Consider the following 14,081-nt stretch of genomic DNA (forward strand, 5'->3'; position numbering starts at 1 on the left):
TCCTTGTAGCCTAAAAAAAAAAGATCTGATTGTGATTAAAGCACAACGATCAGTGCAGTTAGCACTGGAGATGGATTTGTGCAGTCAGATCTCCTGATCAAACAACTGATGTCAGGAAAAACTTAAGCTCATGACCATAGACCGTATATGAAAGATGGACGGAACCTTTGGTGGTTAAAAGTGAAGCCTATGTGGAAGTGCACAAAACTGCAGTTCCTCCTTCATCCACTAGGGGCTGGCTGCAAAATAGAGCAAATCTCCATAGACTCCCATGTTAGAAAGGCCATCTTCACAGCAGAAATAAACATGTTTACAGCCTGGTTCAAAAATCCATTTTCGTTTTATAAGTCAGGTTTACCTTCATGACAACTGTGGGGGGAATGAATTTTCTTCCAACTCCTCCGTTTAAAAGTAATTTAATCTCGAAGTTTGGCATATTTAGGGGCGTGTCCTTTTGATTGACAGGTACCTGATCTCCTGCTTCAAGTCAGAAGAACGTAGAACAACCGCGGTTTTTAGCCGGTTAACAACGCGACTTAGGTTTAGCCCGCTTACCTCTGTTAGCTGGTTAGCTCCTGTTATCTCCAGGTTTGCTAGGTTAGCTCTTAGTTACAGAAAGCTCGCTCGATGTCAATCATCCACCATGACGCTCACAGCCTCCCTCTTAGCTCCACCTATTTGCCCATATTTGTATTATCCGTGACAGACGACACGCATGCTCCGGCCAAGATGGTGATGGTAGGAACCGCCCACCAAGCTTCAATTAAGCTCTTCAGAAACCTATGGGTGACGTCACGGAGGCTACGTCCATCTTCTTATACACAGTCTATGCTCACGAGCAACGTCGCACCCATGCATTATGGGAAATTCTCCAAAAGTATGGGAGATTTGGAGTTGAGTTTAGCCGAAGGGGTGCTTCTGAAACTTGCAACCACTAAAAAGTTTTATTTATTGAGTCCGTTTACTGATTCTCAATCATAAAACCAAATGTAAACCAGTTATGACGAGATTAAAAGTGAGATAAAAAGATCTGTTGTTTGAGATGTGCCGATGCGTGGTCGTATTATTTAGGGTCATCAACTAGCAAAGCCAGGTGTCGCCAAAAGTTGTCACAAGGAAAAAAATACGCCAACTAAATTTGTAGCTGTCAGTGATTCTGCAATCTGCGCCTCACCACGCTAAGCTGAACATCTGTGAGTGCAGACACGGGAGGTTCAGTCCCAGCCTTCCTCTTCCTCACCACTGACCTTGGATTACTGGACGACTGTCCCGCTCTTCTTTCCAGTTCAACGTCTCCATTTCTTGCCCTTGTAGGATGAAACTGCTCTGTGCAGTTATCCTCAAGCTCACCCTCGACCTACTCCTCCATCACCGTTAAGACTCCAGCAAACTGTGCCAATGGCAGACCTGCTGTCCTTTAGACTCTTTCATCTGAGTCCAGTGGGTGAGCTCTTCCTCTCCTGAGCTGTTGAGGCCCAGAGAAATCCAGCCAATCATTTCCTTACGTTTCATGCTGCGCTTGTTGTAGACAGAGAGAATGAGCGTGACGTCAGATAGCTGGAAAAGGGCTACCTGGAAGACAAATGTCTCTTTGTAGGTCGGGTTGGGCTGACCTCGACAGATGGACGTCTTACACTTGGACATTTCGTGTCCCATGGAGTTCAGTAAGGTCAGCTTAACGTATGTATCTGGACAAGAAGCAGATTTGGGAGACGGTTACAAAGGAAATGCTTGAAATCATTTATAGTAGTTTAAATGAATAATAATAAATTAATATAATTAATTTAAAGTAGGGGAGAAGGTAAGGGATCCTTTGTGCAAAATCTTTACGATGCATCCTCCTGTTGTACTCTCTGAATTCAAACCTTGTTGCAGCTGTGTTTCCTCTGCAGCAAAGTGTGACCCATTTTTCCTACAAAGCTTTTGCTCCTGAAATAATGTCACCGCTACTGATGTAGAAGATTGTGACCACATAAGATGCAGTTTTCTCCTGATCAAACACAAAGCACAGCTGTGAGTGTTCACAATAACAGAGAGCAGGAACTCAAAAGGATGCAAGCAGTGTTACTTTGGTCTTGTTGCTATGCAACTGCTGTATGTCTAACCTGAAGAAGGGGGGGGGGAGTGATGCTGAAGATAAAAACAGATTAGTTTCTCAAGTTAGTGATGTATTTGCTTGCTGCTGGAAGACAAGAGGCCTCGTCTGAAACACAGGATAAAGCTAAAATTAATTGATTCATCAGGAAATACCTCGAGGAGCTGCTATTATTTCCCTGACTTTGACACAGTGTCAGTGCCATGACTTGTGCAAAGACTTTTAGAGCCCAGGGCAGTGTCCCAAAACATGCTGTGTCCAAAATATGAACCACACATTTAGTAGGATTTAAACACAAACAGGGAGAGGAGGATGAATAATTCTAGTAAGTTGAATAATTCTGATAAGATTTAAAGAAAACATCTAACTCTGGTTCCACAAAAACAGAGAATAGTATTTTAACCTTATAATTACCCCCCCACACACGCACACACACATGCACTCTTTTTACATTATTGAAAATCAGAGCATATTCCCACAAAACATAATTCGCGATAAATCTTATTCATAAAACTCCGAAGTGGCAAAAGCTAAAAGGAAAAACAGCCATTATCAAGTGATTTCAGCATTCACTGTTTCCTCATTCACTTTCCATTTCCATGCAGAAATCATGACTTAAACTGAAGCCGTAAATCCAGCTGAAAAGGAAAAGAGGCAAGACTGGCAATCACAATGGGTCTCTGAGAGTGTTTCGCCCCTCGTCTACAACCACACTCCGTAATAATGCCGTGTATTATGTTCCTGTCTAAGAGGGAGTATAAGGAATGAATTGCCGAGGCTTTCATGCTGTCGAGTGCCAGCTGCTTTCCAACGCCTAGCTCACCGCTTTGAATCACACATTCAGTTGCTCTCTTTGACATAAAAGCAGAGTGAAAAAAATAGCCTTGATTTCTTTTTTGACTGCTGCTGAATGGGCTCTGTGGAGCTGTGGATGTCTTAAGTGGTCAGCAGCGGTGATGCAAGGCTCTTTGGTATTGTTGCTGAATGAGAGGGGCTGCGGCTGATGATTGACTTGACTCGTCGACTTGCTACTGTTTTGAATTGACAGAAAAGGAGTTTTGAAAGTGCTACGCATCTCGCTTTTTTCCCTCCGCAAGACGCACAAAGTCAATCAAGGCCTTCGTGAGGATTTTGCACAAAGGGGTTTTTTTTTTCAGTGTTACCAGATGTGACTATTTTCTACGTACTATTTGAAGACTGTGTGGAAATGCAATTCAGGATCGAACAAATAGCAATAAAATCTGGCAGCTAGTTATTAGCTAGATGTTTATGAATACAAGAAGCATGGCTATAAATCAGAAGACAGTAAATGTGCCTTTTTAGAAGTTATTTTTCTGTTTTATGTGCTGGAAGAGCTGAAAACTATTAAAAATACAAATATAGCATGCCAAAGTGTGCTGCTTAAATAAAGACAAAGACATCTTTAGCTGCCCATCAGCTTGCAAGCAAACTCAACTGCATAGGAATAAAACATTTTGTTTTTAAAGGCATTACAAACACAAAAAACAGAAACAATAAAGGGAGGAAGGTGAAACGATCACATACCTGATAATTTAAACATGCAGGAAGAAGATTTACAAAGCAAGCATCTTCATGGACGAGTGTCATTTTTACCCTGATAACTTGAATTGTGTGCCACATTTTAATAATTGTTCAAGTTATTATTATATAAACATATGCATTAGGGATGGGCGTATCAATGCTCTGAACTCTACATCTGCCAGTCAAAGCACTGGACTTGATCATCCTAATGCCACTGTGTGAATACGAAACATGACATTTCTTCTCTGTTCACCCTGTTTTAGGCAGTAAAATGACTTGCGTGCCATTGTGTGATGATGACCATGATGCATTTAGTGATTAAAATGTTACAATGTTGCTTTTTAATACTTTGCTGCTTTAACAAAAGCTACTAAACACAATGTTCTAATCCATCAATACAATAATAATTCATATCTTGGTAGTCAAATTGCTTTTTAAAATAATTAAAAAAAAAAAAAAAAGATCTATTTTTAAATTATTTTTATTTATTAAACTTGTTGAGATATTTTTCTTCTCTATATAGGCATTTCTTTCAAGTATGTATGTTGAAAAGATTAATTCAAATTCAATATTGCCCCTGCAATAAAGATTAACACACACTGTGCCAACACAATTTTATTTAAGAGGCTAAATGTATCAATATCTATAAAAATGAAAAAGCACCATAAATTACTGTCATTTTATTCAAAATGTTGGTATCACCCATCCCTAATGTAAGTTTTTATTAACATTTACCTAGAATAGGGGGCCGCTGTCCTGCAGGTTTTCCATTTATCCCTGCTCCAACACACCTGACTTGCATCAAATAGATCCAACAGCCAATTAAGTTCTACACAATGACTAATTAATTAGACTCAGTTGGAGCAGGGTTACATGGAAAACCTGGAGGATTGTGGCCCTCGAGGACCAGAGTGGGGCACCCCCGACCTAGAAGACTAATCATAAACTAGTAAGGAAATGGTTTAAACCTAAAGTCAAACCACCGACATCCGGTCGGTCGACATTCAGCAGTCTGGCAGAGATCCAATCAGATGCTGCTCATAAAAAAAATCACATTATCTAACTGCATCCATGAAGATTAATAACAAGGTCCTGAATGCAACAATGATTGTACCTCACTTCCAGGCAGGAAGACACTCACCTCTGATTATATAAACCTGTCCACCTATCAAGTGTTTTAGACAACAGAACAGCCCATCTGACAACAAGGGTTGGACAGCAGTAAGAAAAAGAACGGACCAAGATGTCAAAAAGGTAGTAGGTTGAGAGAATTTCAGGCACAGACAAAACCGTAGATGCAAGGAAAGAGAAACAGGGTCAGAAGGCCAACAACAACATTGCATGTAGTTCAACAAGAGGCATCTTTTGTTTGAACTGTTTGCTCGGATCCCTGGAAGCTTACAAAGAAGGAAGACCAGGGATCTAACCAGAGGAAAACTGAAAGGCAGGAAATGCAGCTTAGACAGAACAGACTATCTCTGAGCTGGGCAAGTTGCAAGCTGTGCATAGTCTCTTCATGCTATTTTAGCAAACACAGTGCATTTTCCTCATACAAATCTAAATAACATTCTTAAAATACAGAAAAGTTTGAGATGCACTTTGCCCGTCTTAAGGCAAATTCCTATGCAGAGGCTCAACTTGTCCTTTTCTGTTCTGGTTTCTAACAATAAAACTGTTATTTGTCTCTAAAACTAATACTTGGCATAAGGAAACCTTTTAGGGTACTTACTGGGTGGCTTGTTGGCAGCCAGGTTTTTGAAATGGATGCCTTTGATGACTTCCACAGAGAGACGCCCAGTTGTGGCGTTGTACACCAGACCAACCAGGATCTCTGGTGTGCAAGTCTGACTGACGGACTGGAACGATGAGGCGCTTTCACTGCATGTCATATCAGAAAGGCTGACCTGCGATTCACCGCCCTGAAAATGTTAGCAGACGTTCAGAAAACTCTGGTGCGACATCAATAATTCAGCATGTGAAATAAAATATTCATCTTCATCAGTTCTTATCACTGCCTTGATTCCTAATGCTCTCAGTAGCCTTTAGAAAACCCAGAATACAAAGAAATCAGCATTCCGATACAACGCCGCTACATCTGCCCAATTAGCTGTTCATCCATACTCCCAGTTGCTAACTCTGTTAAACACGTTGGTCCCATGAAGATTATTACACCTGGGACAGATTTAAAATAAAAAAAAACAACAACAACACTAATTTCTTGTCATCTCTCTTAAGCTAATTTAATGTTACATCAAATAAAAATCATCAGATATAAGAGGCTTTGTAGTGAAGCTAAAATTAGCTCAGTGAGCTAAAGGCTTAAAACATCTTCTAGCTCAAACATAAAGCTCTTGTTAGGTGTGGAAATAGTCACTAAATCTTAAGTTGAATGGGATCATCAAATCATCAAATTAGCACAGTAGACATGAGTTGTTGTGGCAAAACCTTATTCTTCACATTCAGACAGAGGAGCTATATATTGTGCATAACTAACAGCTGATCAAAGCAATAAAGCAAAAACACAAATATGTTTTATGGTTAGCTTTCCTGTTTTTTTTTTTTTTTTTTTTTTTTTTTTTTTAATGGATAAGAAGTAAAAGATTTGGATTTGTAAGCTGTTGCTCTGAGCATACAACGCTGCAGTGCAGTGAAGACATAAAACAAATCCATCAGAGGGACGACATGAATAGAAATGTTGGGAAAAGTGTAGATTTAGTTGACAGAAAGAAGGTACTCGTAACCCTGGCAACCGAAAACTTTCAACATCCAGCCAAGCAAAGAACAGTTCAGTGAGTGGACCTATCTTTATAAAGACCACCATAAAGAGGAGACTTAATAAGAGGACAGTCAGCCATTACAACAAGGTACGAACATTCATACGCAGTAATAATAAAAAGGTTTTATTAAACTGACATTCATCCCATCTCTGCTAGATGCGCCTATATCTGTATCTCCTCTTCAACACATGGAGCCAGTGTGAAGACACACACTGATTAGGTCACCATATACGTCTCAATAAAAAGTGACAATGATCCTAAACTTAACATACAGTTGATATGGATGTTTTTATTAAAGCCAGTAAAGTAGAATATTCTCAGATGACCTGAAAAAGTCACCTGGTTGCAATAAAATCTAACTTATTTACAAAAGACAAAAATTAAGACTGAAAGAGCCACAACAAGGAGTTTATGGATACCAGACCTACCTTAAAGTAGGCAAAGAATTCTAAGTGCCAAAAAGGAACTTTTTATTTATTTATTTATGGTAATTTGTCAAATTACATTTAGGCCCCTGAAAATGGGAGCTCTGCATTTGAGAGCCATTAAAATACTAAATCCTTCATCCTGTTAAAACTGAGAATCTGCACTTAGTTTTACAATAAAAATGCAACTTGTAAACAATTTAATAAAAAGAAAAAATAATTCATATTTTGTCATCAAAATGTTACTGAACCTGCATGTCAATAGCCGCAACCCAAACAAAACCCCCTCCAGGAATCTCTAATGCATGCTTCAAACCTCACCATGAAAAGCCACTATAGAGAAAATGATGCATTTGCTGAAGTGATTCTGACACAATCTGTGCTTCTGAACACTGAATTTACAGTTGTGAAGCTGTTACCGAGTGAATTTCTAGGATTTTTCAGGTGTAAATGTAGAAAGATAATATATGCAGGTTATTTTCTCTCCTTCCGTAAGTAGAAAAAGTCAAGTACAACAGAGCTGGCAATTTGGTTTCTAAGCCAACAAACAGTTGCTGTCTAGGAAGGGTTTGTCAAAAAACGATGAAAGATTACATTTTAAAAACAATATATTTTTTTTAAATGACTTTCCTTCCATCTCCTGTTGCACCTGAACCTCAACACAAGCTACAAAGTCAGGTGGACTGATGTGAGACTATCCCTTACAGAATATAAAAAGCGCTCACGATATCAGATATTCCTTTTAGGTATTTAATAATTTACAGCTTTTGGCTTGTATTTAAATCACTACACTATTTTAAAATGCAAACCAAAAGGAAAACAAACATAAGTGTGTTACTGTTCTTCCCCTGTCATCTACTCTTGAGACACTTAACTCAAACAAAAGTGGTTCAGTTCAGCGATCATCGTATTCACAGAGTCTCTGCAAAACATAACCCCATTCTAAAATGTTATCCAATCAGATGAAAGACCAATCAACAAAGAGGTGCAATTAGTGAAGTGTTGAGTGTGTACTTTAGAGCCAGCACCTGCTTTGATCCTGCTTACCGGGAGTGCACAGCATGGGTCTAATATGACCGGGACAGACATTTTGCCCTGAGGGTTGAGCTTGGTGAGGTAGAACACCTTCTCTCCGAAGACCTTCTCTTTCTTCATCCGTCGCATGCTGTAAAGGCGGAACCGGATGGCGTAGTTGCTGATCATCTCCGACTCCACGTGGCTGAGGCGAAAGGTCTCGGTGAAGATGGGGCAGGGGCCTCGCTGAATGGCCGTCTTCGCCCTCTGTTTCTTGGTGGGAAGAAGCACCAGGTGGACCTGCCAAGAGATGTTTCCAGTGCGTTTGACTGAGGGAAGGTCGGTCACTGCCATGATGGTCACAGACAGCTGCTGCTCCTCAGAGTCGTAGTCGAACACGATGTCCAGGGTGCCGTACTTTGCAACAGGGTCAGGCTCATAACCTTTAAGGAGCTGTGCAGCTGATCCTCGGGCCGACATATCCTAAAGAAAGCAGCAAGATGGTGAAGGTATGATAAAAACCTGAGACTTTCATTACCTGCTGTGTTAGTGGAGTTTACCTCTGGGCTGAGGACGGCGGTGCTGTCACTCGGTACATCCTCCTCATAGCCCTTGTTGAGGAAACTTTCAGTTTCATGGCCATCGCTGCCCTCACTGGGACACTTGCCAAAGGAGAGGTGGGGACTGCCGCTGGTCTGCGACAAGTCACACTTGGCATCGCCCAGGTCGGACAGGGTGCAGGACATCCTCGGAGAACCATTCTCGTCCTGATAGGGGGGTGGCTGAAGCTCATCTAGTGGCGGAGTTCGTCTCATCCTCTGGATGCAGTTAACTGATGAGGAAGGAAAATGACATACAATCTTATACCTGGACCACTACAAACACAGTTTAATGCAACAGCATTTGTTTTCACAAGAGCAGCTGGAATATACTGGGAATATAGTTTATTTTGTCCAGTAGAAAAGGAAAAAGCAGACTTAATGTTTTTGTTTATCAAACACTGATTGCCTTACGTCATAGAAAGTATTGTGTGGCAATGCTATTACAGTATTTTCACACATATTTTAATGCTTGACATCAGAAAGTTGGCATCAGTAGAAGGTTAGTGCTCAAAACCTCTTGTGCAACTCAACCACTTCATCCAGTGACTGTAACATCTGGGATGCAAGAGAAAGAGACGATTTTGTCTTTCATGAAAGAAAAGCAATTTGCATCACATTATGTGACTGCGTCATTAAAAATGTGAGAATAGAGTTAAGGTGACCGGTATACAAAACACCTGTAAATACACAGAACCTTCTTACTAGGGCGATGACCATATGCTTTAGTCCCGATTTGATTCAGATGTTTTTTTCTGATTGTTTTTAGTCTACAAAAATACAAACAAACAAAATAAATGTACAAAATTTATTTTGCTCATTTTTTTTTTTTTTTTTAATTTCAGTTCGGAAAAAACAACATAGTACCCGGACCATCATTCTGCTGCTATAATGCCCGAAATGACAAGTGGAAAAAAATCAATAAAAACAATTAAAATTACAAAAATTTTATTATGGATTATTTTTATTTATTGGAAAAAAGAAACAATTTTTAAACAAAGAAATCTATTTTAAAATTGTGAACCAAAAAAATCCCAATATTCGATTTTTCAATTCGATTTTCCCACACCTACTTTCTACCATACCTAACCCACTTTGTTTTCTTGCAAAAACTGAGCAAATAGATGCTGCAATTCTAAACATTATTCAGGGAAAATGGATGTAATATCAAACTAGATGATACTGCTTAATAATAATACAAAAAAAACTTATTGCTTGGTGATATAACTTAACAAGATAGATAAAATGGTAAGTAAAGGTAGTAAAACAACAGTAAATATGTACACAATTGACATGAACACCTTCTGATTAAAGAAAAAAGAAAAGGACCGCTGCTTACCCAAAAAAACACGCAAGTTACCGCCATCCCTGGACATAATGTAGGGCAGGGGTGCCCAAGTCCAGTCCTCGAGATCTACCAATCTACCAACCCCTGTCCAGCACAGCTGAGTCAAATAGCTGAATTCCTCTTCTGCATGTCATTCAGCTCCGCAGAGGCCTGCTATTGAGCCACTTAGTTGATTCAGGTGTGTTGGAGGAGGGTTGCACCTAAAAACAGCAGGGTGGTAGATCTCGAGGACCGGACTTGGGCACCCCTGACGTAGGGAGTCACATGACCAGCTTATTTCAGGTAAAGACGGCATGGTATGTATGGACGGTGGGTGAGACAGAAATATTTTTACAAAAGATAAAAGAAAAAAATATAATCTCCATCCTTGATAGCAAACAACAGCAAAATGCAGAGTTTTAGAAAGGTTAAAGAGGTAGTAGGGCTTTAAAAAGACGTGTCAAACCCTCCACAAGAAGTGGAAAACCCTAAAACAACGTTGCTCTTCTGCTGTTTATGAACTGAACAGCGTTCAATAGACACTGATGCAAATCTCAATTGTAATGTGTCAAAATTTTAGAAATATTGCTTTAATTTACATTTACTAATGGGAACGCAGCTACTGTAACAACTAAATAAACAGTCAAGGCAAATCATATTTTCCAGCTGCTCCCATTAAGTCACAGCTGCTACAAACAAGAGGTGCATCAGCCTTAAATAGTTGAGCGTTTGTGAGGATTTGGTCTTACAGCCATAACAGAGGAGCAAATATTCAGGACTGACTAATTCTGACACCCAGAAAGAGGTGAAAAGTTCAACACTTCAGTGACAGGCACAATTACTTTCTTATAATTATCAACTTCAATCTATTGTTTGCTGGTTTTGACATTTTGATGGAACTTGTAATGAATGAGCAAAACATAAAATAGTTTTCAACTATATTCTCTCCAATGGTTTAAAGGTAACAACAAGAGTACACGTTACTTCACTGTAGGTCAGACAGTGATTATTCTGTGGAAGAGCTTTACATGAGCTGCAGAGACAAAGAGTAAAAAAAGGAAGAAGAAAGCCTAAACATTGGCTTTAAAATGATCAAATATAACATTTTTTGTTAAATGAGCAATAGTTACAATTAAGAACTAAAGAAATCGATTCATGCGCATCATTGTGGCTTGATTTAGCCTAATCTTTTATTTCATGTTTATGAATCTAAAATACTCTGTAGAAACATTTCATATCTGAATTTACAGCTTTTTTAAATAAATATTAGAGCTAAAATGCTTATAAACTGTCTTAAAATGATCATTTATTCTTTTTTTTCATGCATCTCTGATACTAAACCGACTCTTTCCTCAAAAATACATATGTAATCCCATTTATCACAGACTTCCTTCTCATTCTGTCAGATGGCGCTTTCACAACCTGCCTTCACGTTAATAATATGCTCTGAGCAATCTTGAATGCACAATCTAAATAAAACATTCAATATGCATTGTTAAAGAGGTGTACTGAATACAGTCACGGATTCCAAGCCTCTCACCTTTCTAAATGATTTAGTTGCTGGAAGGCAAAGAATAAGACTATACTTAACGTTCTGCTGCTCTTACTAAGAACCTTGAATAATATCATTGGCTGTATTCTCAAATATAGCTCTCTTGTAACATGAGGATCCACAAAAATTGAGCAGCCGATGCAAATACTCCCACAGGGACACTGCTGAGGAGTGCTTTTAACCCAGCTTCTTGCAAAAATGACAAAGAAAACAAAGGATAAGTAATAAAATAAGTCAGGAGCAGGGAAAAAAAAAACCCTCTTCTTATGCTGTCTCCTAACTTTCAGAAAAAGCCAACGCTGTGATGACGTAATTCCCTCCGACACATTGTTCCAGCTTTCTCCCAACTTCTTGAAACTTTCACACTTAATAATGTAAGTTAGACAGCAGCTCAAAGTGGCACATATCAACGGCAGGATGGAGGCAAAAGGAGTCTTAACTAAGTGTCACGGAGGGCTTGATAAAAGGAGCAAATCCATTTTGAGCTGCTTTTCCCCCGCTGAGCCGGGGGCGGTTGATTTGAAGGAAGCTGCAGTGCAAAAGCACTACTCTTTTTCTCCAGCCCTCTAATTGGGATGGTTACCATTCCTCCTCTTGTCTAACCCACCCTTACTTCATAGAGTTTCATCCCTTCTCGACGAGCTTGTTTTGCTTTTTTGTATCTGAAAGAGGGAAACAATTTTTGTGAAACTCAACTGTGAAATTCTGGTATAAATATCTTCGGCGATGAAGGAGAACAGCTGCACTTCCTGGTTCTTTCTGTGGCTGAAAGGAAGGAAAAACACACCTGACCACTCAGCAACCCTAAGCTTTCACATAGCAAATATAACTATCAATCAAACAAGCAGTATCGGCTCCATCCTGTGGAGAAAGATTCATTATTAGTTTATTTTGCACACTGCTGAGTGTTGTGCAGCCTGTTATTAAGCACATATAAACATGTATGATCATACTTGTAGGGACTTCTCTGAATATTTTTGACTGAAAATAGTTTTGTTCTTTTCGGGTCACAATCAAAGCGGTGATACGCTTCGACTAGAAATCAGAGAATGTTAGCAAATGTCAGATGAACAAAAATTTAATTTCTTGTTTCATCACAGACATTATGCAGCTTCTTGAGATTTTTTTCTTCTTTTGGAACTATAATCAAGGTGTAACCTTTTCATTTTGATTACTTCCTCATGCTCACTGACCTTATTACGGATGTATCAGTAAGGATGGGCATAGGGACGCATAGGTTACTCATATGGGACCACAACGTCGCTGTAAAATGGACTTTTCCAGACACAAATGGGATGGGAACCTTGCAGTAGTAACTAAAGCAACACAGTGACCACAAAGAAAGAGCCTGAGTGGATCTGGATGTAGTGAAGAGCAGATAATACTTTAATTATCCTCAAGCCCCCTGCTGTTTTATCCATTTTATTTGCCTCACAAAAACCTACAGTTCATCTTTTCATCCTGTTTAATTAACAGTTTATTACCGCAACTATCGTGCCATTCATCCAGCAATGCCATGTGTGTCATATTTTCTACACAGTTTCTGAAACCTACTGCACCTCTTTATGGTGAAAACAGACTTATTATTTTTTGGGTTGGGCTTTAAATGTATAAAATGCACAAGTTAACCATGTTTTATTTTCATTTCGGGGCTGAAATGGGTTTCCAAGTCAAAAATGTGACTTTGGGGAGGATTCCTGTTTAACTTTCCTTCTGACAGTCAAAAATCCAGATTTCTTATGTGAAACAAAACAGCATAAAGTCATATGAAGTATTAAATATAGCCAGAAATTAAATAGCTGAATGACAAGAAATATATCACTGTGAGAAGTGACAACAGTCGAAGGTGAACCACACTCACAATACTCAATACTGCCCTGCTTTTTTTTGTTTTTAATAAACCTGTTACAGTCCAGCGTATATGCTTTCAATCACACAATAAAACAGCGCTCACGTTTTGGTGAACATGATATCAGAAATGGCCTGAATCTTCTGACACCAGATATAAAAAAAAATAATTGGCTACAAGCAAAATAAAAACAACAGTATCAACAATTAAGTTCCATTCATAATTTGATGTTTTCCACTTGAATTACAGTAAAAAGGAAAAAATACAAAGGAAGTCACTCTAATACTAATGTTGTTAGGCTTATTCCACAGTCATCACAAAGTTAAAGGAAAGCAAAAGATTGTGAAGCTTTTGTTAAACCATCTTGTAGCTTTAACAACACGAAACCAATAAATGAGACATTCACAGATGTAATGAGGATTCAGCCAAATATTTTTAGGTTTTCGATGCGTTTTGTCCAGCGTTGAAGTGTTTTATATCTTACTTTACTACAGAGATAAAAGTGGAATCAATCCTCTCGTCTCACTTCTAACAAAAACCTACATGCTGCTGCTCATTGTCATAAAACTTATTAAGGCATTGAATGCAGCCGACCTTTTACTGGAATTTTCTCCACAGACAATAACACAACTAATTCCAGTGGTAAGGGGTTGCTTCATGTCCACTATCATGACAAAAAAAAAAATCAAAAGCGTTGCGGCATGCTGAAATGTGACAGTATCCTCATCTAGTGGTCACGCTGGGGTGCTGACAGCAGAGAAGATGTCTGCACAAACCTTAGATCATTTCCCCTTTCTGCTTACTTTGTGTTTTGTTATGCTGAGCGGAGCCACTATGGCACATACCCTCCTTGATTCTGCAGCTCTGGCACAATTCTCCTCATGTATAATACATATGTCCT

The 14,081-nt window shown here is 39.1% G+C and overlaps 1 protein-coding gene across 1 annotated transcript in view; it reads right to left on the reverse strand.

Annotated features, from left to right (window-relative positions):
- Nucleotides 1–1,374: 1,374 nt before the first annotated feature.
- The window catches only part of syt14a (synaptotagmin XIVa), a gene marked incomplete at its 3' end in the record, with an annotated part of 33,844 nt that continues 21,137 nt past the window's right edge, over nt 1,375–14,081 (reverse strand). The window contains exons 4-8 of the mRNA XM_079262768.1: nt 8,414–8,685; nt 7,887–8,336; nt 5,367–5,556; nt 4,779–4,835; nt 1,375–1,688 (exon numbers count right to left, since the gene is read on the reverse strand). Coding sequence (XP_079118894.1) covers nt 1,375–1,688; nt 4,779–4,835; nt 5,367–5,556; nt 7,887–8,336; nt 8,414–8,685 — 1,283 coding nt within the window. The remainder of the gene's footprint in view (nt 1,689–4,778; nt 4,836–5,366; nt 5,557–7,886; nt 8,337–8,413; nt 8,686–14,081) is intronic.

This window comes from Telmatherina bonti, assembly GCF_933228915.1.
Source record: "Telmatherina bonti genome assembly, chromosome: 22".
NCBI lineage: Eukaryota > Metazoa > Chordata > Actinopteri > Atheriniformes > Telmatherinidae > Telmatherina > Telmatherina bonti.